Consider the following 22,816-nt stretch of genomic DNA (forward strand, 5'->3'; position numbering starts at 1 on the left):
TTCTCAGGGGAGTCTGTGGCCACCACCCCTCAAAGTTTGACAACCCTCCAATTTGACATATTTACTTAGTCCCCCTTCCCCTGGTGGCTCCCAGGGCAGAGCCACTTCGCCACCTGGTGGTGGAGTCCTGGAACTGCGTGTCCCTTGGCGTTTCTGGGAAGATCTTGCTGTTGGCATCTCATCCCAGGACCCAGGCTGGCAGCCCCCCAACCCCGCTATAGCCTGGGTCTGGGGGTGCAGAAACCCAAATCCAAGGTCTGATTCCATGCTCTGCACAAGCCCCTTTCAGTGATCTGTGGTTTGGAATTACATGCGGCGATCAGCTCATCCGATGCTGTGCTGGGCATGGGGCGAACAGTGGTGAATGAAGCGGACACAACACTGTCCAGGTTGCTCACAGTTTCCTGGGTGAGATCAACATTGATCAAGCAATCACAGGAATAAAAACAGTTGTAATCTGTAATGTGTGCCAACGAGCGGTTATGTTGGAGGATCTGACCTAGTCAGGAAAATCTGGGAGAGCTTCCCGGAAGAGGTGATAGGCTGAATCTGAATGAGTTGCAGTTAACCAGATAAAAAGAGAAAGAAAGACCATGGAGGGGATGCAGGGACAGCATGTGCAAAGGCCCTGTGGCTCACTGTGGTCAACGTTGTACTCTGAGGTGACCACTCCAGCTGCTGTGTGGATTGAAGGAAAGCTTGAGAGCCTGGTGGAAGCCAGGCTGGGGTCTTGGGCCAGGGGGGTGGCAGTGGACACAGGGAGTGGGAGAGGGATTGAATAGGAAATGCTGGCGGTGGCTGTAGGAGGCAAGGACAAGAGTGGCACAAAGGTTTTTGGCTGGATGGGGACACCATCCTCTGCAGAGGGGACACATGAAGGCTGGGGGGTGGGTTTGGGGAGGGAAAGATGCTGAGGTCAGCATTCAGGGCCCCTCGCACTTACACAGATGGAGAACTGGAGTCTGCTTTTCATTCATGAAAACAGCTCCCTGGTGACTCTGGGCACCAGGGGTTCAGCAGGAAGCAGCTGGGGACGAGGCTTGTCCAGGAGACCGCAGTCCTGCGGGCACTGGGACCGAATTCAGGTCTCTGTGAGTCCTGCACGTTCTCCCCATGGACTCCTGACATCTCGAGAGAAATTCCCGAAGCACCTCCCTCGGAGTTGGAGTAACAGGTACAACAGCACCATGTCTTGAGGACTTTCATCTGCCTGGTGCCGGGCTCATCAGCAAACATGTATTAGCTCTTCGATTTCCTCCGTGGCCTCAATTTAGCTGGGAAGGAAAGAGAAGCAGACAAAAGGTCACGCGGAAACTGGGAGGGAAGCCGGGATTTGAACCCCAAGGTGCTTGGCTCCAGAGCAGGCAGCTCAGCTCACCCATTCCTGATTCCGTCCCTGCTGCGTCCATTCCTGAGTCCCCAGCACGATTTTGCCCCGTGCCGGGTTCCCAGGGGGAGTTCTCTTTCCATCGACGCGTTCTTTCAAGGTGTAAGTCAAGTTGTGTAACCGCAGAAGTTAACACAAGGGAAAGAAAATTGCAAAGGGACATTAGCGAGTGTCCGTGGGCAGTGTGGGGACCCGCTGGGGACCACATGGAGACCGGCTTCGTGAGAGAGGTTTGACAACGAGATGAAACCTTGCTCAAGGCAGGCAGGCCTTCAGTGTTACCGGTGCTGTGTCAAAACCCTCTCTCGCCCCTCCTGGGTAATTTCGTATCCACTCTGGGGGGCAGTCTGCACGTCGGGGACTGCTGCACCCCTTCTGCTCCCTTCCAGGGACACTGGTGTAAATGCTTCCCGGGAAGAGGATCCTGTGTTCCAATAGGTGGCAAACGTTGCCTGCTGCGTCTGGCTTTTAGAGCTTCCCAGTCCCCATTAGCATATCAAAGGCTCTGACAAATCCTGTAATAAATATGGTTGGCTTTGTTTAACCCAGCCTTCCTCACCACTTATTTGATTTTTAAAATTCCCTCCCAATTATGCTTTGGAAAATCCCAATCTCTGTAGGCTGCAGCTTCCCTCATTTGGAAAAACTGCCCCTCTGAGTTTACTGGACCCCCTCGGGACCACGGGCACAGATAGGGAGAGGCTCAGAGGGGAGGTGCGGCAGGGCCAGGACCTCTGGCTCCCTGCCCGGTGCCCTGTCCCCTGCAGCCCAGGAGCTCCGTACCACAGACTGATGGCCCTTCCTCCTGTATGTCTCTCCCCCCAGAGCCGTCCACAGGGAAGACCTGTCTGCCCAAGGCCCTGCTGAATCTGAGCAGTGGCCGTAATGACACCATCCCTGTGCTCCTGGACATCGCCGAGCGGACAGGCAACATGCGGGAGTTCATCAACTCGCCTTTCCGGGACATCTACTACCGAGGTGGGGCCCCGGGTGGGGCAGGGGGGATGCAGGGTGACGGTGGGGCACCGTCCTTGCTTGTCTGATTCCCCCTGCACCCCAAGAGCTCCCATCTGTGCCCCAGGTGCCAGCATTGCGTCCAGGAACCGGCCACTGAATGAACAAAGGAACGATAACTACCCCTTCCAATCTTGATATTCTGAGTTTCGGAATCCCAGATTCTGAACCCAAGACTCTGAGACGCAGGGAGCCTAGTGATCCGTGAACTTGGAGTCTGGGATCCCGAGATGCTACGGTTCCGGACACCCTAAGGCTCGATGATAATAGTTGTACAGGCCCACACTGCTAAGAGGCAAAGGTGTCAGGGTCTAAACTTTGAGGTGCTATGACTCAGACTTGACCTTTCAGATTTCTGGATATGAAGATTCAAAGTCTGTGAACTTTCTATCCGAGTCCCAAACTCTGTGAGACCACAGTGTCTTTGCTTCCTCCTGGATTAAGGCCTCCTGTGAGTCTGACCAGAGTCCCCACACTTGGGACCCTACATGTGGGATCTCCTTTGAGTCTAAAATTCTGCATGCCCAGTGCAGCACGTCACGGCTTCGTGCGTCAGAGATCCCACATCCGGGCAGTGTCTGGAGGTCCGTTTGCCGCCCTTGGGTGGAGACGGTCAAGGCCCGGGCCTGCAGCCCCTCGCCTGATTTCCACACTCTGCACCCCACCGTGCTCCAGCCTGGTCCGGTCTCTGCCTGCGGTGACAGTCCCTATCCCCCTCCCCAGGCCAGACTGCCCTGCACATCGCCATCGAGCGCCGCTGCAAACACTACGTGGAGCTCCTGGTGGCCCAAGGAGCTGACGTCCATGCCCAGGCCCGGGGGCGCTTCTTCCAGCCCAAGGACGAGGGAGGCTATTTCTACTTTGGTGAGGAGGGGGCTGGGGTGCCTGGTGGTGTCCACAGCCCTGACCCCTCCCCAGACACTTAGAGCCCCTGCTGGCCAAGGGTGTTGGTCGCCTCACCTCCCTGAGCCTCAGCTTCCCCATCTGTGCAGTGGGACCATGAAAGCCTCTGGGGCTGGGACAGGTTGTCAACATGTCCTTGAGACCCACCAGTGGCCCGATCACAGGGCCCAAACCCCATCACCACCACGTCCCGGCTGAACCAAGGAGAGTCTCAATTTCACCCTGCTTATATATATATTTAAATTTATTTATTTGTGGGGCGCCTGGGTGGCTCAGTCGGTTAAGCGACCGACTTCAGCTCAGGTCATGATCTCACAGTCCATGAGTTCGAGCCCCGCGTCGGGCTCTGTGCTGACTGCTCAGAGCCTGGAGCCTGCTTCCGATTCTGTGTCTCCCTCTCTCTCTGACCCTCCCTCGTTCATGCTCTGTCTCTCTCTCTGTCTCAAAAATAAATAAACATTTAAAAAAATTATTTATTTGTTTTGAGAGAGAGAGTGAGCACGAGCAGGGTAGGGACAGACAGGGGGAGGAGAGAGAGAGAGAGAGAGAGAGAGAGAGAGAGAGAGAGAGAGAGAATCCCAAGCAGGCTCTGCACGGTCATTGCAGAGCCCGAAACGGGGCTCAAACCCACAAACCCTGTGAGACCACAACCTGAGCTGAAATCAAGAGTCAGATGCTTAACCGACTGAGCCACCCAGGCGCCCCTGAATTTCACCCCTGCTTAAAGGCACATGTTATTTGAAGTTCAGGGACAAGGTCCCTCAGAGAATCCCTCGCAGCGTCCAAATCGCAAGCCCACAGCCCGTCTCCCGCACGTCACCTGCAGAAATGTGCAACCGCCTCGGCGTGACATGGACACGGACTGTTGGCACTGTGTCCAGTGTCCCCGGGGCATGCGTGTTCCCCAAGCACCCACAGGTGGAGCCCTGCCCTGGGGCCCCCCTTCACTGACCTCTCCCTGCCTCCTCCCGGGCCTGCAGGCGAGCTGCCCCTGTCACTGGCAGCCTGCACCAACCAGCCCCACATCGTCAACTACCTGACAGAGAACCCGCACAAGAAGGCGGACATGCGGCGGCAGGACTCCCGCGGCAACACGGTGCTGCACGCCCTGGTGGCCATTGCCGACAACACCCGTGAGAACACCAAGTTCGTCACCAAGATGTACGACCTGCTGCTGCTCAAGTGTGCCCGCCTCTTCCCCGACAGCAACCTGGAGGCCGTGCTCAACAACGATGGGCTCTCGCCCCTCATGATGGCCGCCAAGACCGGCAAGATTGGGGTGAGTGGGGGGTGGGGGGTGGGGCATAGGCAGCCCCTTCCCCGCTCCCCTACACACACACACACACACACACACACACACACACACACACTGGAGGGGGCTGCGCTGACGTTCATTATTATTAATATGCACACCCACTTGCTATCATGCCAACCCCATTGTGCAGATGTCCTGGCTCAAGAACCTGCTGTGGCTCCCTATTGTCCAGCCAAACTGCTAGACTTCATCCCAGAGCCTCAGTCCTCATCTCGTGCCACTGGGAGCATCATGCCCCACTCCCGCCAGCCAGGACAAGGCACTCATAGAAATCTAAGCCGCAGGGCCCCACCCATGTGAACTCCCCTATAATCCACTGTCAGGGTCCTAGCTCAGCCCCCAACCCGAGGGCCCTGCACAGCTTCTTTCCCCCTCTGGCCTCACAGCACAGGGCCCAGAGGGGATTTCTCATCCTGGGCACAACTGACATTTGAGACTAGATTGTTCTGGGGTGTGCGCACTGTGTTGTGCAGTGAAGGATGTTTAGCCGCATTCCTGACCTCGAACCCCAGATACCAGTGGCACTCCCCACCGCTGGGACAACCCCCGAAGTCTCCACGCATTGCCAAATCGTCCCCTGGGGGGGGCACCACTGTCCTGATTGAGAACCAAAACCGGGGCGCTCTGGAGTCTGGAGCACCTGGGTCCAAAGCCTGGCTCGGCCACTTCCCAGCATGTGACTGCAGGCATCTCCCCTCCCCTTTCTGTTCTCAGTGTCCTCGTCTGTAAAATGGGGATGAAAATAGTGCCCTTCGGGATCACATGACAACTAGATAAGGTGATCCATTTAAAGCTTTTTAATAAAGAGCCTGGCGTGGGTGGTAAGTGCTCAGTAAATGGCAGGGATTATGATTGTCCTATTAAAATCATAGCAAAAGTTATTAAAATTCCAATTTATAAAAGAGTCTTGAGGTGGTGGAAAAGGCCTGACTTTAAGGTTTTGTGTGTGTGTGTGTGTGTGTGTGTGTGTGTGTGTGTGTTTTTAAGTTTATTGATTTATTTGGAGAGGGAGAGCATGATCAGGGAGGGGCAGAGAGAGAGAGAGAATCCCAAACAAGCCCCTCACTGTCAGCTCAGAGCCTGATGCAGGGCTCGATCTCATGAACCATGAGATCATGATCTGAGCCAAGACCAAGGGTTGGACACGTAACCCACTGAGCCACCCAGATGCCCCATTATTATTATTATTTTTTAAGATTTTCTGTTTAAAAGGCCTAAGTTTAAATTCTGGCTTTGCCCTATTAATCTGTGTGGCCTTGGGCAATTTCCACCCCCTCTCTCTGTTCCTCAGTATCCTGTGTGTAGGACACATACAGTCGCAGTGGCATCAGGAGGGACTGGATCTAACAATTATTTCTAGATTTAACATGTTAATAAAACTGGTTAATTGTTGTTTTAATTACATAAAAAAGATATTCGTTACAATTCAGATTTTCAAAAACATTTTTTTAAAGTTTATTTATTTATTTATTTAGAGAGCACAAGCAGGGGAGGGGCGGCGGGGGGCGGCGGGGGTAGGGGGGAGAGAATCCCAAGCAGGCTCCGCGCTGTCAGCACAGAGCCCAATGTGAGGCTCAAACCCACAATCGACCGTGAGATCGTGACCTGAGCCGAAATCAAGAGTCGGACGCTTCACCGACTGAGCCACCCAGGCGTCCCTACAATTCAGATTTTTATGGCTGGCCTGGTTCAGTCTGGCTTCAGCTGACTGATTGTGTGGCTTCAGGGAACACCCTTCTTTGCTCTGAGCCTCTGTTTGCTCATCTGAAGACTAAGATGGTAAGAGTAAGAACAAGATGATGTGAGCACGGGGTCCGGCGCCCAGGACATGCTAAGTAAATATTTCCTCCCCACTACGTGCTGCTCTCTGGGGAGGCACCATGTGATGGGCTGTGCAGGGCCGCCGGGGTCCCTCTGATGTGAGAAGCTGAGCGTTGGTGTCCCTCCCTGGGGCCCCCTGACCCTCCCGCCCCCACCCCGTGCAGGTCTTTCAGCACATCATTCGCCGGGAGGTGACAGACGAGGATACGAGGCACCTGTCCCGCAAGTTCAAGGACTGGGCCTACGGGCCGGTGTATTCCTCGCTGTATGACCTCTCCTCCCTGGACACGTGTGGGGAAGAGGCCTCTGTGCTGGAGATCCTGGTGTATAACAGCAAGATCGAGGTGAGCACCAAGGCAGGGGACAGAGCCTAGGGAAGGAAGGGTGTGGCTGGGATCAGGGAAGGGACCCCGGGGCTGGGAGGGGCTCTGTAACTTACATGCTGTGTGGCTCCAGAGAAGTGACCCAACCTCTCTGAGTCCCAGCTTCCTCTTTTGTAAAATGGGGATAAGGATAGTTCACATCCCTTGGAGTTGTTGGGAGAACCAAATGAGTTCATTTGAGAACAGTCTGGCACAGAATACACATTATATGTCAGCTATTATCATCAGGAGTCGTTAGATGAAGTTATGAAAGCTCTTTTTTTCACTTAGCAGTATTTTGCGAACATCGTTTTGCACCATTAAATATTCTTCTGCAATATCATTGCTGCGAGTAAATGTACCACATTCTAACGAACCGTTCTTCTATTCTTGGTCATTTGGGTTTGTTTCTGCCTTTAACTCTCAGGAGTAACACTGCAATAGCACCTCTGTGGCTATGCTGTTGCCCAGATCCATGGTTATGAAGCAAGTCAAGTCACTGAAGGGACGGGACACTGATCAAATGCTGGGGACTAGGTGCAGAAGGTCTCCCTTTCCTCCCCGGCTCTGTGAGCTGGGACACATGCCTTCCCTTGCTGGAGCTCACTTCCCTCATCTTTGGAAGTAGTGACTAACTTGACTTAGTGACTAGCTTGATTTCGAATCGGGGTGGTGGGAGGTTTAGCATCTCTGGTACAAGCTTTGATTGATTGGCAGTGTCTGCCTGGGAAACAACAGTATAGAGAACTATTGTGCAGGGCTCAATTATTGATGTCTTCCTAGGGTTCAGCATCGGGGTGAGTCAATTGTCTGTCATCCTGGGGCTAAATTTCCCATTCCTGCTTCCTGACTCAGAACTTCTGAGGTTGAAGCCCGAGGATTTATATTTTCGATGAGCTACATAGGTGATTTTGCTACCGGCAAAATCCATAGGTTGGAGTTTGGGGACCATGAGAATAGCTTTCCAGCTCTGGGTTCTCTGAGCCTAGAATAGGCTACAAAGGTAAGTTGGGGCAGAATTGGGCGGAGCCTCGAATACGGAGCCCAGTAGTCTGGTGTTGATTCTGAATCCCCATCCAGCTCCCCACGAACCCTCCAGTGTCGCTCAAGAGCGGGTCAGGAGGAGGCAGAGGGTGGGGGAAGGCGTGCCAGAGTCAGCCAGCTTAGATCCCACGTGCCGGGGAAGGGTGGCCGCTGATCACCCTGTCTCCCACAGAACCGCCACGAGATGCTGGCCGTGGAGCCCATCAATGAACTGCTGAGGGACAAGTGGCGCAAGTTCGGGGCTGTCTCCTTCTACATCAACGTGGTCTCCTATCTGTGTGCCATGGTCATCTTCACCCTCACCGCCTACTACCAGCCACTGGAGGGCACTGTGAGTGGCTGCGAGCCGGGCAGGAGCTGGGGCACAGCTGGGGCCTCCCCCCACCCCCGGGCGGGGTCCCCTGTGGGAGGGACAGGAGAGAGCTGAGGAACAGGATGGGGGGTGCCCCCCTCCCCCACACCCAGGGGGAAGAGAGCGAGGGAGGAGGGTCCACAGGATCCAGGTGTGTGGGGGGGCGTTGGGGCGCGTCTGGATCAAGGGCCAGATGTTGGAGGGGCTGGGTGAGGACCCGTGTGCCACCTGCCCCCTCAGCCTCCGTACCCTTACCGCACCACCGTGGACTACCTGAGGCTGGCGGGCGAGATCATCACGCTCTTGACCGGCATCCTGTTCTTCTTTACCAACGTGAGCGCTTGGCCCCCGACCCCATCCACCCTGCCCTCCCTCCTCCCTTCCTCCTTCCTCCTTTTATGTCCCCCCTTCCGCTCCCTTTTCCTGCCTCCTCTTCTAAGCCTGTACTCTCCTTCTCTGCTTTTTCCTCCTCCCCCAAAAGAAAAGAACCCATCATCTGGTCTTGGCTTCCCTCTCTCCTCTCCCCTCCCCTCGGCACTCCTGCCATCTCTACCCCGCTCTCACATGCCTCCTCCCCTCTTCCAGATCAAAGACTTGTTCATGAAGAAATGCCCGGGAGTGAATTCTCTCTTCATCGATGGCTCCTTCCAGCTACTCTAGTGAGTAGACGTCCCCAGGCTGGCAGCTTCTGGGTGAGGAAGGCACGGTTGGGGCAGGGACAGCATCCAGATTGCTGGGGAGGTGACTCTTATTAGAAGCGGGTTCACCCAGCCCAGACAGCTGTAGCCCAACATCAGGACAAGGCCAATGTCAAGCAATAGAGTCTTCTGCTTAAAGCAAGACATGATTGCTAGAGGGTTCTCACCATATACACCTCTATAGAAATAATGCAATGTCTTATGCTGGTGATTGATTGCTAATGTCTGCCAGGAGTGGCATGTGAAGCATCCTCAGGCATGTTTGTGTTTGGTGGGTAAGAGTGCTGTACTTGATTAATGATGTCTGCCTGGGGCACAGGATGAGTTGCTGTATGTGTGCTACATCTCTTCCCTTTTTCTTAGACAACAATGAAATTCACTTAGCCACAAAATCTCCACCGAACACCACCTTCTCTAACAATTCCAAAGGGCATCGCTTTGGGATCCTGGAGGGCCTTGGGGCCATCGCACACATCAGTTGCCAACTAATTGAGCATTCTAACCAACAGGAATGCTGGGGAACCCAGTGCATCCACTTGTTTCTCTTTTGGGGGTCTAGAAGGCATTGGGATGTCCTGGTACCCTGGAGGGCTTGGGGGCATGTCTCCACCTCCAGGGCCTCATCATCCCCTCTCCCCTCTGGCCCCTGCTGCCCTCCAGCTTCATCTACTCTGTGCTAGTGATTGTCTCAGCGGCCCTCTACCTGGCGGGGATTGAAGCCTACCTGGCTGTCATGGTCTTTGCCTTGGTCCTGGGCTGGATGAACGCCCTTTACTTTACCCGCGGGCTGAAGCTGACGGGAACCTATAGCATCATGATCCAGAAGGTATGGGCCCGGGGAACCCTCTAGACTGTGTGCATCTTATGCATGTAGATGGTGCCCTCAGCCCTAAGGACATGGGGCATTGTGGGGGCAGCAGGCAGGGTCTGGACATTGCTGGAGAGGGGGAAGGGATAGGGTGGAGGTGGGAAGATCTGGGATGGAAAAGACCGGAAAGCGAGAAACCACGTGTCTCATCTGTGTCTCCATATTCCCACCGGGGTCCTTAGATCCTCTTCAAAGACCTTTTCCGCTTCCTGCTGGTCTACTTGCTCTTCATGATTGGCTATGCTTCAGGTGAGCTCTGGTGGCCCGGGTGGTGGGCCCGGGGCACGGGGTGGGGCAAGGACCCCATGGGGTGGGGTGGCCATGGTACGCGGAGGACGGTAACCAGCGTGTGCTGAGTTCTTCCTGTGCGCCAGGCACTGGGCTGAGTCCTGTCCCATCCCTGCCTCATCAGTACCCCTGATGGGTCGGGGGCGTGAGTGCCTTTATTACCCCTTCTACAGATAAGAAAACTGAGGTTTAGGAAGGTTAAATAACTCGTCCCAAGTTCAAAAGCTAGGAAATGGTAAAATTGGTGGATTTGCTATTATTGCAAAAGGAGCCACCCAAACCTTAGGGGCTTAAAACAACCAATTGTCTACTATTGCTCACACGTCTTGGGGTCAGCTGGGTGGTCATGCCGACCCGGGCCAGGTCCGGCCCATCTCCATGGGCTCCTGTGTCTGCAGTCAGCTGTGGGTTGGCTGCTGGCCGGCCCGTCTAGTGAGGATGGCCATGGGGGATGGTGATCTTGCTCTCTTCGTGGTCACTCATCCTCCAGCCGTCTTGGGCGTGTTCACATGGTGGTCTGAGGGTTCCAAGAACTCAAGTAGAAGTGTTCACTGTCGCTGCCTGGCACACCGTCACTGCTGCTTTTCTCTTTTGGCCAACGCAAGTGACAGACCGGTTGTGATTCAAAGGGCGGGGAGATAGACTCTGTCTCTTGAAGAAAAGATCCGCAAAACCACATGGAAGGGACATGGGGACAGGGAAGGATGCATTTAAAAAAAATTTTTTTTTAACATTGATTTATTTTTGAGAGACAGAGAGAGACAGAGCATGAGTGGGGGAGGGGCAGAGAGAGAGAAGGAGACACAGAATCTGAAGCAGGCTGCAAGCTCTGAGCAAGCTGTCAGCACAGAGCCTGATGCGGGGCTCGAACCCACAAACTGTGAGATCATGACCTGAGCCGAAGTCGGATGCTCAACCGACTGAGCCACCCAGGTGCCCCGGGAAGGATGCATTTTCATACTTAATCCGACAGTTCAGGTCAATTCTGGCTGTCTCCAATATGCCTGCTCCGGGATGTCATGATACCAGGGGACCTCAGTGGCACAGGCCATAGAGGAAGGGCCAGAGATGGGGAAACCGACTGAGCCATTGGGCTGGTCCCCAAGGGGTGGGTGAGCTGCCATCCAATGCCCAGCATCCAAAAGGGAGCAGCTGACTCAAACTTCACCGGGCCACATTCACACCTGAGGAGGTTGGTCTGGGGACAAGCACTGAAACAGGAATCTGATGGTGGTGAGATTTTAACCCAGATGAGGCCAAGCTTCTGTGTGGATTATGCTGGAGAAGAAGAACTGTAGCCTTAGCTGGGGAGATAGGGACAGGATACAGCTGCCCCCTCCCAGGGGTAGGACTGGGAAGAAACTAGACAGAGCATCAAGGGTTCTGCAGTGTTTTGGGATTCGGGTCAAGAGGCCAGCCTCACTGCAGTCCTAATTATAGAAACTGAGGCAGAGGCTTAGAGGCTAGCAACTTCGTGGTCAGCTTGGTTCCAGGGCTTCTCCTGATAGGGGACACTGGATCCCTCACCTGAAGCTGACCTAACACGAACATGCCACTATTCTGTTTTGTGCCCATGGCAGACATTACTAATGGATCGTAGAGTGATTTTTTCCGATAGGTCCAGATAAGGTCTCAGAATCCTTCTCAACGTGGGTCAGCAGCCACTCCGCGACTCAACAGCCACGGCATGTGTATTGAAACCCGCTCGCCGCAATCCCAGATGGAGGTGCTATGAGATATGCCCCGCTGACTGAAGGGGCTCGGCCTCCTCGTGCTCCCTGCCCTGGACGGCGTAGGGTTAATCGTTGCTGCTAAACTGTGTTGAGAAGGACTCTGAAGCCTCGTCTGGGCTCAGTGGGAAGGGATGTGCACCATGATCTGTTTGAGATGTCTGGGGAGGGCAAGGGCCTTGGCAAGCATGGCTCCTGGGACAGTCAGAGCTGGTACCTGGTTTCGGCTTCCACCTGTCCCCTCTGAGCTGATGTGGGCTGGGAAATAGGAGCACGACAGAGAGCCTGCCCCCTGGGAATGTTGGCCTTCCAGGCTCCCAAGACCTCTGAGAACAATAGGCTGGATTGGGGTTTCTCAGCCTGGGCCCCGCTGACACTTGGGGCCAGATAATTCTCTGTGGGGAGCATCCCGTGCATGGTGGAGTGGTTAACAGCATCCCCGGCCGCTCCCCACGAGGTACCAGTAGCACTGCCTGCCTCTCTGGTTGTGACAGCCACACACTGCCAGATGTCCCCTAGGGGAAAAGCGGCTCCTGGTTGAGAACCGCTGGACTAGATCCTGGGAACCTCTTCCTCATTAGCAAGACTTTGTGGAAAGAGCAGAGGCCGTGGACCCTCGGCTTGGTTTATAGGCTGGGTAACCCTGGGCCGGTGCCCTCCCCTCACCGAGCCTCAGCTTTCCCCGCTGTCAAATGGGAATGGCGCTCTGCACCTCTCGGCACGTGTCGCCACTCAGGGAATGTCACCCCGTCCCTCCCACAGCCCTGGTGTCCCTCCTGAACCCGTGCGCCAACATGAAGGTGTGCAGCGAGGACCACACCAACTGCACGGTGCCCACGTACCCGTCCTGCCGCGACAGCGAGACCTTCAGCACCTTCCTCCTGGACCTCTTCAAGCTGACCATCGGCATGGGTGACCTGGAGATGCTGAGCAGCACCAAGTACCCCGTGGTCTTCATCATCCTGCTCGTCACTTACATCATCCTCACCTTCGTGCTACTTCTCAACATGCTCATCGCCCTCATGGGGGAGACGGTGGGCCAGGTGTCCAAGGAGAGCAAGCACATCTGGAAGCTGCAGGTGACGCCCCGGGGGGGCCTCCCACCCCCACCCCCACCCCCACCCCCACCCCGCCAGCCACCGCCCCCTTCCAGAACGGAGAGACCCGGCCCACTGCACCCCCTTCAGCCTTCTGCTCGGGGCCAACTGCTCGTCTCATTCTGCCTCCGCTTCCCTGTCTGTAAAATGGACGTCGTAGGCCACGGCCTACTTCCCAGAGCTACCTCATGCGTTTCCAGAGGCTTCTTGCCTGACCGCCAGCAGCGGTCTCAGAATCGCCTTGTGGTCCGGCTTACGGGACACATCCGGCTCCCCCAGGACCCCGAGCGAGCTCTGTTGGCACAGGATGCTCAGAGAGCGTGGGCATTTCCGCGGGGGCCCCGTGCGAAGCCCGAGGGCAGCTTCTGAGCCCCCCCCACCCCCCCCCGCCACAACAGCCCAAGAGATCAGGCTGGTGTGGATGTGGACCACCCCAGTGCAGGGAGGCATCAGTATCTGTATCGGGGGGGCTTTTACCAGCCCCAGGCTTCTCCTGCTCTTTATGCACACCACTTACTTCCCCAGGCCTCAGTTTCCCCACTGGGTGTAACTCATAAAATGCAGACTGGCAGCCTGTAGGCTGGGTTTGACCAGCAAAGATTTATTTACTTATTTTCTGCATTGCCATATTTAAAAAAAAGCGAACGCAAAAATTTACAGTTAAGAGATAGCATGTAAAAATCCAGACTTCTGGCCTTTCTTGAAAGTTGGAAGCCTGGCAAGGCGGGCCCGCGTTCCTTTCTGGCAGTGTGCGAGGATGGGTGACAGCAGCTGTCTCCTTTACGCGGGGCGGGTGCTCCCCGGTTTGCTCTAGTCCCCACCCCGCCCTAGTGCTCCCAACGGCGAGTGGTGACCTTGTGAGTGCGTCACAGGGCTCGGATCCTACTTCACTCATTTGTGCTCCTGCCGGGGCCCCTGTGGGTAGTGGAATGGATAACCCCGCCCACCCTGGCACCTTGAGGGCAGTAGGCGGTGGGGAGGGCAGTGGGGAGCGGGTGCTCACCAATGGCCTGCCCGCCCCTTCCTGCCTGCAGTGGGCCACCACCATTCTGGACATCGAGCGTTCCTTCCCCGTGTTCCTGAGGAAGGCCTTCCGCTCTGGCGAGATGGTGACCGTGGGCAAGAGCTCAGACGGCACCCCAGACCGCAGATGGTGCTTCAGGTGAGGCAGAACCATCCTGCGCACATGGAGCCTCCTTATGCTTTCTACCCATTGCAACTTCCCAAGCCACTGAGTCCCCGATGGGCCCGAGTGGAGTTCGGTGCTATTGGGTGATGTTGGGCCAGTCGGTTTACTTCCCAGCCTCCGTTTCTTTATCCCCGAAATGGGGAGGATGATAGCACCCCCCGCCCCCCCCCCCCCAGGCCACCTGTGCGGATCAGATGCCTTAGCACGTGAGGGAAGCCCAGCTAGCACCCCATGCGCATTGGGTTGTCCACATGGCTCCTCTGTCCCTCGCTGGGGGGACAGCAGGGACCTGCAGGCATCATCTTCTACTGACAAAACAATGGGTGCACTTCAGTGCTTCGGCAGAAAGGGGAAACTGAGGAATGAGCCTCCGGGACTTGGGCCATTACCCGGGATGCACGGGGAGGGCCACCTTCTCAGGGGAACCCCTGGGTGACTCTTTTCTTTTAAGGTGACTCTTTGTAAAGCCATTGCCGGCATAGAGTACAACCATCATGTTTGGGGTCAGGCAAAGCCAGCGTCCTCCTCTGTGAAGTGGGGACGATGACAGCATCCACCCCACGGGCCAGCCAGCCAGTCCTGTTCTGTTTGGCTCCAGAGCTCAAATCCGGACTCTGATTTGTCAGCTTTGTGACCTTGCGGGAACAGCGTTCAGAAACCTCAGTTCGCTGTAAAGGGAGGGGAGTGGATGGATCTTCCTTGCTGGGTCCCAGCACACGGAAATTGCCCGAAATATGGAGGTCGAATGAAAACAACAAAAAGTCACTTTAAAAGGGGAGAAGCGTATTGAGCCAGTTTGGGCCCAAGAGGCTGCCTCCTGCCTTTGCCGGGGAGAGAGTGTCAGGAAGGAGGGTGTCCACTGCAGATGAAGGGATAAGCACAACGGGGTGCATCCAGAGGAAGTTCAGGACGCCGTGGACCTTGAAGACATGATGCCACGTGAAAACAACCAGACACAGAAGGGCACACAGTGTACGATTCCATTTACACGAAATGTGCAGAATAGGGAAATCTACAGAGACAGAAAAAGCAGAACATGGGGTCCGGGCGTTACGGGGGCCGGCGGGGCAGGTAGTGGGAGTTACTGCTTCCCGGGTACAGAATTTCTGTGTGGGGTGATGGGAATATTGGAACTAGATAGCGGTGATGGTAACGCAAGCCTGGGAATATAGTTAATCCACTGAAGTGTATACTTAAAAAGGGATCAAAAGGCAAACGTTATGTTATGTGTATTTTACCAGAAGTTTTAGGAAAAGGAGGAGGATGCGCTGGGGTGGCTGGAGCAGGGCGGCTGCCTGGGGGCGGGGAAGGGGTGCCGTCTCGGTGGGGGCTCCCCCCCGAACCCTTTGTCTGCTGTGGCCCCGGCAGGGTGGACGAGGTGAACTGGTCTCACTGGAACCAGAACTTGGGCATCATCAATGAGGACCCGGGCAAGAGTGAGAACTACCAGTACTATGGTTTCTCGCACACCGTGGGCCGGCTCCGGAGGGGTGAGTGCAAGCGGGTGGGGAGACTCGGGGGTGCAGAGCGGGGGGCCCTGGTCATCCTCATCCCCGATTTGCTCTGAGCTGTCCTCTCCTCTTTCTGGGACTCGCCGCTCGCATCTATAGAGTGGGAGGGCATGATGGGCTGGCTGTTGCCTTCGCTGCTTGTGCATCCCTGGGATGCCCTTCCTCTACGCCGAGTGCCTGAGACGCCGCACACAGGACATGGGCCCTCAGGCATTCGGCCCTGAGCTTGAATTCTGGCTCTTCCGTTCACTGCTGTGTGTTCCCGGGCGGCGCCTTGACCTCTCTGAGCCCCAGTTTCCGTGTCTATAACGATGGGGATAAGCACGCCTGCCCCTTTAGAGCACTACGGAGCGCCCGGTACACAGCAGGTGCTCGGTGTGTACGCGTGCGCTCTCTATCGACCCTCATCCTTCCCTCCGTCGTGCTCACAACAGATCGGTGGTCCTCGGTGGTGCCACGCGTGGTGGAGCTGAACAAGAACTCAAACCCAGACGATGTGGTGGTGCCTCTGGACAACATGGGGACCCCCAGCTGCGACGGCCACCAGCAGAGTTACCCCCCCAAGTGGAGGACAGACGCTGCTCCCCTCTAGGGGCTGCGGGCGGGGCAGGGTCTCTGGCCTGCCGTCCAGCCCCGTCCCCCCGCCCACCTGTTTCTACTCCACCCGCATTTCAGTGGTGCCTCCCAGGGCATCCCCCACATGCTCCCTTGACCCCCAGAGGCGAGGGCCGGGCGGAGATGAAGGGGAGGCCCCAGGACCCTCTGGTCCCCAGGCTGCCGCCCCCCCAGCTCTGCCTCCCCACCTGGGCCACCAGGCTCCTGGCCACCTGTCTTACTCCCATGGAGTCACATAAGCCAATGCCAGGGCCTCTCTGTCCCAGGGGGCCGCGACACCTGCCTCTCCATTATTTATTTGCTCTGCACTCAGGAAAGTGGTGTGATCCCTGCCCCCAAATGGAACCTGGGCCAAGGCCTCAGGACCTCATTCCAGGTCACTGCCGGCCAGCCCCCAGCCCCCAGCCCCAGCCGGCGCCCTGGGCTGCACACAGCACCCTGCGCAGCAGCGGGGTGGCTTTGCTGTGGGGCCGGGGCCCTAGGGCGTGGGGCCGCCCCTGCGCCTGCGTTGTGTTCTGTAAAGGGTCTGGGATTTGTCGGTGCTCAATAAATGCGCATTCACTGATGGTGAAGATGGTGGGGGTGACGGTGGGGGGGGGGGAGCGGTAATGGGCGTGGGGATGACAGCAACGAGGCGGGGGAGCTGAGAGACGCCGGTGGGGGCGGGGATGAGAAGGAGGAACAGTAGCGGTGACCAGGGTGGCGCGAGGGTGGCGGTTGGAAGCGGGGCTCTGGGCGGCGGTGGTAGCGTGAGCCTAAGGGACGTGGGCGAGCTGGAGAGGCCGGAGACTTGCAGGGAAGGGGCGAAGAGTCACGCTGGCTGGGGGGGGGGGGGGCGATCATGCTGGGCGGGAGAGGAATGTTAGTAAGGGGAGAGAACGGAGGTGCGGGGAGAGTCACGTTGGCGGGAAGGAATAATGGTGGGACAGAGCGATGCCGGCAGGGGAGAGTAATGCTGGTGAGGGGAAAGGAATGGTGGAGGAGTGTAATACTGACGGGGAAGAGGAATGTTGGTGGGAAAGAGTAAGGGTGGGAGAGAAATGTTAGTTGGAAGCGTAATGTGGGTGAGAAAGAGTGATGGTGGGGAGAGAAATATTGGTGGAAAGTAATATTGGGGGGAGAGTGAGATTGGTGGAAAGAGTAAGATTGGTTGGGGAGAGTAATGTTGGTGGAGGGAGAGTAATGCAGGTGGGAAGAATAATGGCGGGCGAGAGTAATATTGGTGGGGGGAGAGTAATGGTGTGGGAAGAGTAATATTGGTAGAAAGTAATATTGGGGGAAGAGTGAGATTGGTGGAAAGAGTAAGATTGGTTGGGGAGAGTAATGTTGGTGGAGGGAGAGTAATGCAGGTGGGAAGAATAATGGCGGGCGAGAGTAATATTGGTGGGGGGAGAGTAATGGTGTGGGAAGAGTAATATTGGTAGAAAGTAATATTGGGGGAAGAGTGAGATTGGTGGAAAGAGTAAGATTGGTTGGGGAGAGTAATGTTGGTGGAGGGAGAGTAATGCAGGTGGGAAGAATAATGGCGGGCGAGAGTAATATTGGTGGGGGGAGAGTAATGGTGTGGGAAGAGTAATATTGGTAGAAAGTAATATTGGGGGAAGAGTGAGATTGGTGGAAAGAGTAAGATTGGTTGGGGAGAGTAATGTTGGTGGAGGGAGAGTAATGCAGGTGGGAAGAATAATGGCGGGCAAGAGTAAGATTGGTGGAAAGAGTAGGATGAGTTGGGGAGACTAATGTTGGAGTGAAGAGAACGATGATGGTGGCTCTTTTTTCTCTCTTTCTAAGGGAGGAAACCTTTCCCCGAATGACCTCCCCTCTTGTATCATTGGCCAGAATAGGGTCACGTGTCTCCTGCTTCAGCCGGCGGGAAGCAGCAGTGTCCTAAAGCAGAGGGACACTTGGAGAAAGAGTGTCCCCAGCCAGGAATCCCTCTTGCCTGGGCGGGCCCACTAGGGTCTGCTTGCTACGGGGCTTTTTCCCCCCGACGCCCAGCTGCACCCCAGTGGCTTTCTTCCGTCACTTGCCAATCTCTGTAACAGAGAAAGCCTGAGGTTCAGGACCTCTGAAAGGCAGAGCTGGCGCCGGGGATGACATTGGCTTCCCCTAGCCCACGGGGACCGAGAATGGGGGACGCTTACCGCGGAAAGTTGCAAGGTTGGTACCTGTGCTAGACTGTGTCCGCGGCCCCAATTCCCCACTCTTCCCTTTGTCCGTGCCTTTGCGAGATAACCTCATGGTGTTCTCCCACTGTGGGCAAAGCGTAATTTTGCATCCCCGGCTTGGCTGTGAGATCTGTTTTAATCACCGCGTGCCAGTGGACATGCCTGGAGGACATGCCAGTGGACATGCCTGGACATCCCCGCCGGAGGAGGATGGGAGGAGATCTGTGGAGCCTGGGTGAGATCAGAGGAACCCCAAAGATGCATGAGAAAGAATGGGTTTTTTTAATGCCGATGAGTTTTTGTGATTTAAGCGCAAGCATCGATGTTATGGCAATAGCTAGCGGATGCAGACCGGCCACTGCGCCCCACGTTTTAGATGAGGGACCCCAGGCTCAGAGAGGTGAAGGCTCTTGCCCAGGGCACCTGGCTGGGGATTTGAACCCAGGTATTCCGTGCCCGCAGAGCCCATCCTGGAGAGAAGACACTGATCCCTGAGGGTGACAGGTGACAAGGCCGGGTCACTTTTGCCCTGAAGACCCCGGCTGTCGCCTGCTGTCTTGGCTGAGCCCTGAGACCGTCGGCTCCCATTTAGAACCCTCTCTCTCTTTGAACATACCCCTCACTTTATTCCAACCCGGATTTCTTATTATGTGCGTGTATGTGTATTTAATAATGATAAAGCACTTGTATGTCATATTTGACAGGAGAGCTTTTTTCATCTCAAGTTTAAAGCACTACTGGCAAATAATTAGTGCTACCAGAGTCAAAAACAATGGGACCCCATCAGAAAAGACAGTCTCAGAAACTCTCAGATCTTAATTGAACAATTACCTCTTATGCCTATGAATACTTCATTATTACATGCCCTGTTATTATTAGCTGTTATTATTGTTTTAGATGAATGCTGGGGATTTTTTAAAAATCAAAAGCCATTTTCAACCACACTGTTCATCTCCCCGGAACGCACGCGTCTGACATTTCCGAATGTAATGATGTCGTAGCCGGCAGTCTCCACGCCTCGCCCAGACGACCGTGTGTTCTGATCGTTTCAGTTGTTTGGACGGAGCCATTAAATACTCCAGGCCCCTGTTCCTACTGTTATCAATTTTTGGCTCCCTGGTAAAAACATTCGCATGAGAATCAAGCACCCCCTACCTTTTATTTTCCAGGAGTTCAAAGCCACCGTGGACAATGGGGAGATCTTTGTTCGCCCAAGCTTATGAGTTGAAGTGAAAAGTAGGGGTAGTGGTGGAGGCAGAGGACGGGATGGAAGGGGTGCTGGCAGCGGAGACCCAAGCCCAGGGAAGGAGAGCGGGCTCGGCATCTTCTGGTGGAAGGAGGAAGCAGGTGAACACGGAGTGTTAGGCGTTGTGCTCAGGGTTCTGCATTCACGTCTCAGGAACCATGTTTGGGAACTGACAGACAGGTGTTTGGTGCCTTTCCAGGAGTCACATGCCCTCTTCTTTCTCCACAGCACCTGTTTAGTTCAGAGTTCTTCACTCTGTTCCTCCGATCATGCGCTCCCCTGAGCCAACCACTGTGACTCTGTTTCCCTTACTAGGGATTGGTAGAGGAATGGCCATGTGAACCAGTTCTGACCTATAAGACAGAAGTCTGCTGAAGGAAGAGGGGGCTTCTGGGAAAATAAGGGCAACCTAGGAAGACACTGTCTTCTCCTTTGCTGGGCACTCTCAGGTCTGTGATGCGATGCCTGGAACTGCAGCAGCCATTTTGTGACCATAAAGGGGTTTAGTGGAATAGAAGGATGAGAAAGGGTCTTCGATGATACCGTCGAGCTGCTGAATTAACCAACCCTGGGGCCGCCCTACCTTAAGGCTTCTTATGGTTGTTTGAGATGATCATTTTTCTTTCTCATTTAACAACCGAGTCAGGGTTTCTTGATACTTTGCCCAAATCAGAATACATTTTTATCACCATTTTACAGATGAAGAAAGTGAGACCCCATGAAGTGAACACCCTTGCCTAAGAACACGCAGCTTAGATGTGGTGGAGTCAGGATTTGCCCCCTCTGTCTTAGGAGGAGAACCCTTCTAGGAGGTTGGCGGGATTTTTTTTTTTTTTCCCTTAGTGTTTTGGCCTTTCCAGAGCACGTGCACATTCCATTTCTCCATGGTAACATCTGTGATGGCTTCTAACAGGAAAGGACAGAGGAGTTTGGGTGGAACTGGGACTTGAATCCAGGTGCCCAGATCCAGGTGCTCAGTGACATCAGAGAGGCCCGCTTGCTCTTAGCCCCCCTCGGTTTGGGACGCATCCACTGGATCCCACACAGCAGCCTTTGGCTGGAGCAGGGTGGGACTGCGGATCCTGGAGATTGGCCACCAGGGGCCGCTGTAGTCACACCCGGGGGCCTCCTCAGAGGAGGCCAGAGGGAACTTGGAAGCAGCCAATTTAGTTGGAAAGAACCCCTAGCTGAGCTCCCCATTGGGTATGTCCCCAGGCTGTAAGACTCAGGAAGTCCCGCACCTCCCAACAACGAGAGAAGGAGAGAAGGTGGCCCAGATCTGCCTGGGGAGAGTCTACACCTAGTTGCTGTGTGCCCTCAGGCAAGTTGCCTTCCCTCTCTGAACCTCACTTTTGTCATTTTCAAAATAGGGGTACTCACTCCCACTTGTCGAATGAAGTCTTCCCGTCTCTTCTTGGGGGTCCTTTCCCCTCTTTGGGCCTAGCTCAACACAGTGGACAAAGACCAACTAGGATGTGGTGGCCCCAGAATTGAGGCCCAATGACTCCAGGCCAGGGTTGGATTCCAGCCGTTGCTCTGCCACAAATTCATTAGGAGTCTTTGTGCTGCAACCGGGGAAACTGAGACCCGCACATCACCAGAGAGAAGGACTTAGTTTCCCTAATTGCAGTACAAGAGGTAGGACTCAGTATTTCCTGAAGTATTTGTTCTTTGGGATATTAGTGGATAGAAACAAAAACTTAGGTGATCAAAAAAGCTAGGGAGGGCACCTGGACAGCTCAGTCGGAAGCGTCAGACTCTTGGTTTTTGGCTCAGGTCATGATCTCACAGTTCATGAGTTCGAGCCCCGCGTTGGGCTCCACACTGACAGTTCGAGCCTGCTTGGGATTCTCTGTCTCTGCTTCTCCCTGGCTCGCGAATGCGACTCTCTCCCTCTCTCTCAAAAATAAATAGGGGCACGTGGGTGGCTCAGTCAGTTGAGCATCCAACTTCAGCTCAGGTCATGGTCTCACAGTTTGTGGGTTCGAGCCCCGCGTCGGGCTCTGTGCTGACAGCTCAGAGCCCGGAGCCTGCTTCAGAATCTGTGTCTCCCTCTCTCTCTCTGCCCCTCCCCTGCTCATGCTTAGTCTCTCTCTCTCTCTCTCTCTCTCTCTCTCTCTCAAAAATAAATAAACATTAATAAGCATCCGACTTTGGCTCAGGTCATGATCTTGCAGTTCGTGAGTTCTTGCCCCACGTCGGGCTCTGTGCTGACAGCTCCGAGCCTGGAGTCTGCTTCGGATTCTGTGTCTCCCTCTTTCTCTGCTCCTCCCCCCCGCTCACGCTCTGTCTCTGCCTCTCAAAAATGAATAAACTTAAAAAAAATTAAAAATAAACAAACATTTAAAAAAAGAACTAAAAAAAAGTTAGGGAAATGCTGGGTTAAAAGGATGGATACTTTGCCTGCAGGACTTTTCAGAGCCTTTGATATGCTAATATGATTTGGGCATCTCCAAGGTAGAGGGAGAGGGATGCATCTGTTTTGGACCTCTTTTTACATGGAAACGCACTTTCCAAGGTGAAAGCAGCTGGAGTAGGTGATGACAGAAATAACACACATAACTTTGGGGGCATCTTCTCTAAAGTGGATTCTGTTCCCTAGGGGACTTGGCCACCTGTTTCCTAATGTTCAACCGCACACGGTGATAATGCGACTTGGTGACTGAATTAGATAATACCAGTCTCTTTACAGTGGAGAAATAGGCAGCTCAGAGAGGGGTGGTCACTTGCCAAAGGCCACATGCTCATGAGGGGCAGTGTCAACCTTGGAACCAGGTCTGTCTGATCCTCTAACCGCTAGACCCCACTGCCCTCAGGCAGGTCCCTCTCACAGGGCCCATTTGCCCTGTCATTCTGATCACACATCACCTGGTGACATCCCGTCCTTCAGATGCCACGACCTCCTTTGACAGATCTGGAATCGAGGCCACACAAGTCCCCCCAGGGTCACCTATGGAGTGGAAGAGTTACTGAAGCCAGTTTCCCGGCCTCCTCCCCTCCCGCCACCACAGTCCTAGTGAGCTGGCCGTGCTGGTGATTTAAACAGAAATCCCTCAGTCCACCCGCCCCCCTAGCTGGGCTCCACCTTCCAGGCCCGCGCAGGGGGCGGGTGGGACCACGAGGGCCCTTTAAGGGAGCCTGGGATGCGCAGGCGCAGTGGGACAGGGTGCACGTGTGGGGGCGGAGTCTCGGCGCAGCTGGAAGCCCTAGC

General features: G+C 55.0%; 1 protein-coding gene and 1 long non-coding RNA gene across 2 annotated transcripts in view; both read left to right on the forward strand.

The window, feature by feature from the left end:
- The window catches only part of TRPV4 (transient receptor potential cation channel subfamily V member 4), a 35,401-nt gene extending 18,641 nt beyond the window's left edge, over positions 1–16,760 (forward strand). Inside the window, exons 4-16 of the mRNA XM_058691012.1 lie at positions 2,213–2,365; positions 3,125–3,265; positions 4,285–4,583; positions 6,605–6,784; positions 8,019–8,177; positions 8,439–8,531; positions 8,784–8,857; positions 9,557–9,722; positions 9,947–10,013; positions 12,545–12,861; positions 13,914–14,041; positions 15,437–15,558; positions 16,014–16,760. Coding sequence (XP_058546995.1) covers positions 2,213–2,365; positions 3,125–3,265; positions 4,285–4,583; positions 6,605–6,784; positions 8,019–8,177; positions 8,439–8,531; positions 8,784–8,857; positions 9,557–9,722; positions 9,947–10,013; positions 12,545–12,861; positions 13,914–14,041; positions 15,437–15,558; positions 16,014–16,171 — 2,057 coding nt within the window. The 3' untranslated portion in view covers positions 16,172–16,760. The remainder of the gene's footprint in view (positions 1–2,212; positions 2,366–3,124; positions 3,266–4,284; positions 4,584–6,604; positions 6,785–8,018; positions 8,178–8,438; positions 8,532–8,783; positions 8,858–9,556; positions 9,723–9,946; positions 10,014–12,544; positions 12,862–13,913; positions 14,042–15,436; positions 15,559–16,013) is intronic.
- Positions 16,761–17,090: 330 nt separating this feature from the next.
- LOC131489163 (uncharacterized) lies at positions 17,091–19,055 on the forward strand. Its single transcript, XR_009250413.1, has 2 exons — positions 17,091–17,316; positions 17,908–19,055. It is a non-coding gene; the product is annotated as an uncharacterized LOC131489163 (long non-coding RNA).
- Positions 19,056–22,816: the final 3,761 nt, after the last annotated feature.

Source organism: Neofelis nebulosa, chromosome 11 (genome assembly GCF_028018385.1).
Source record: "Neofelis nebulosa isolate mNeoNeb1 chromosome 11, mNeoNeb1.pri, whole genome shotgun sequence".
Taxonomy (NCBI): domain Eukaryota; kingdom Metazoa; phylum Chordata; class Mammalia; order Carnivora; family Felidae; genus Neofelis; species Neofelis nebulosa.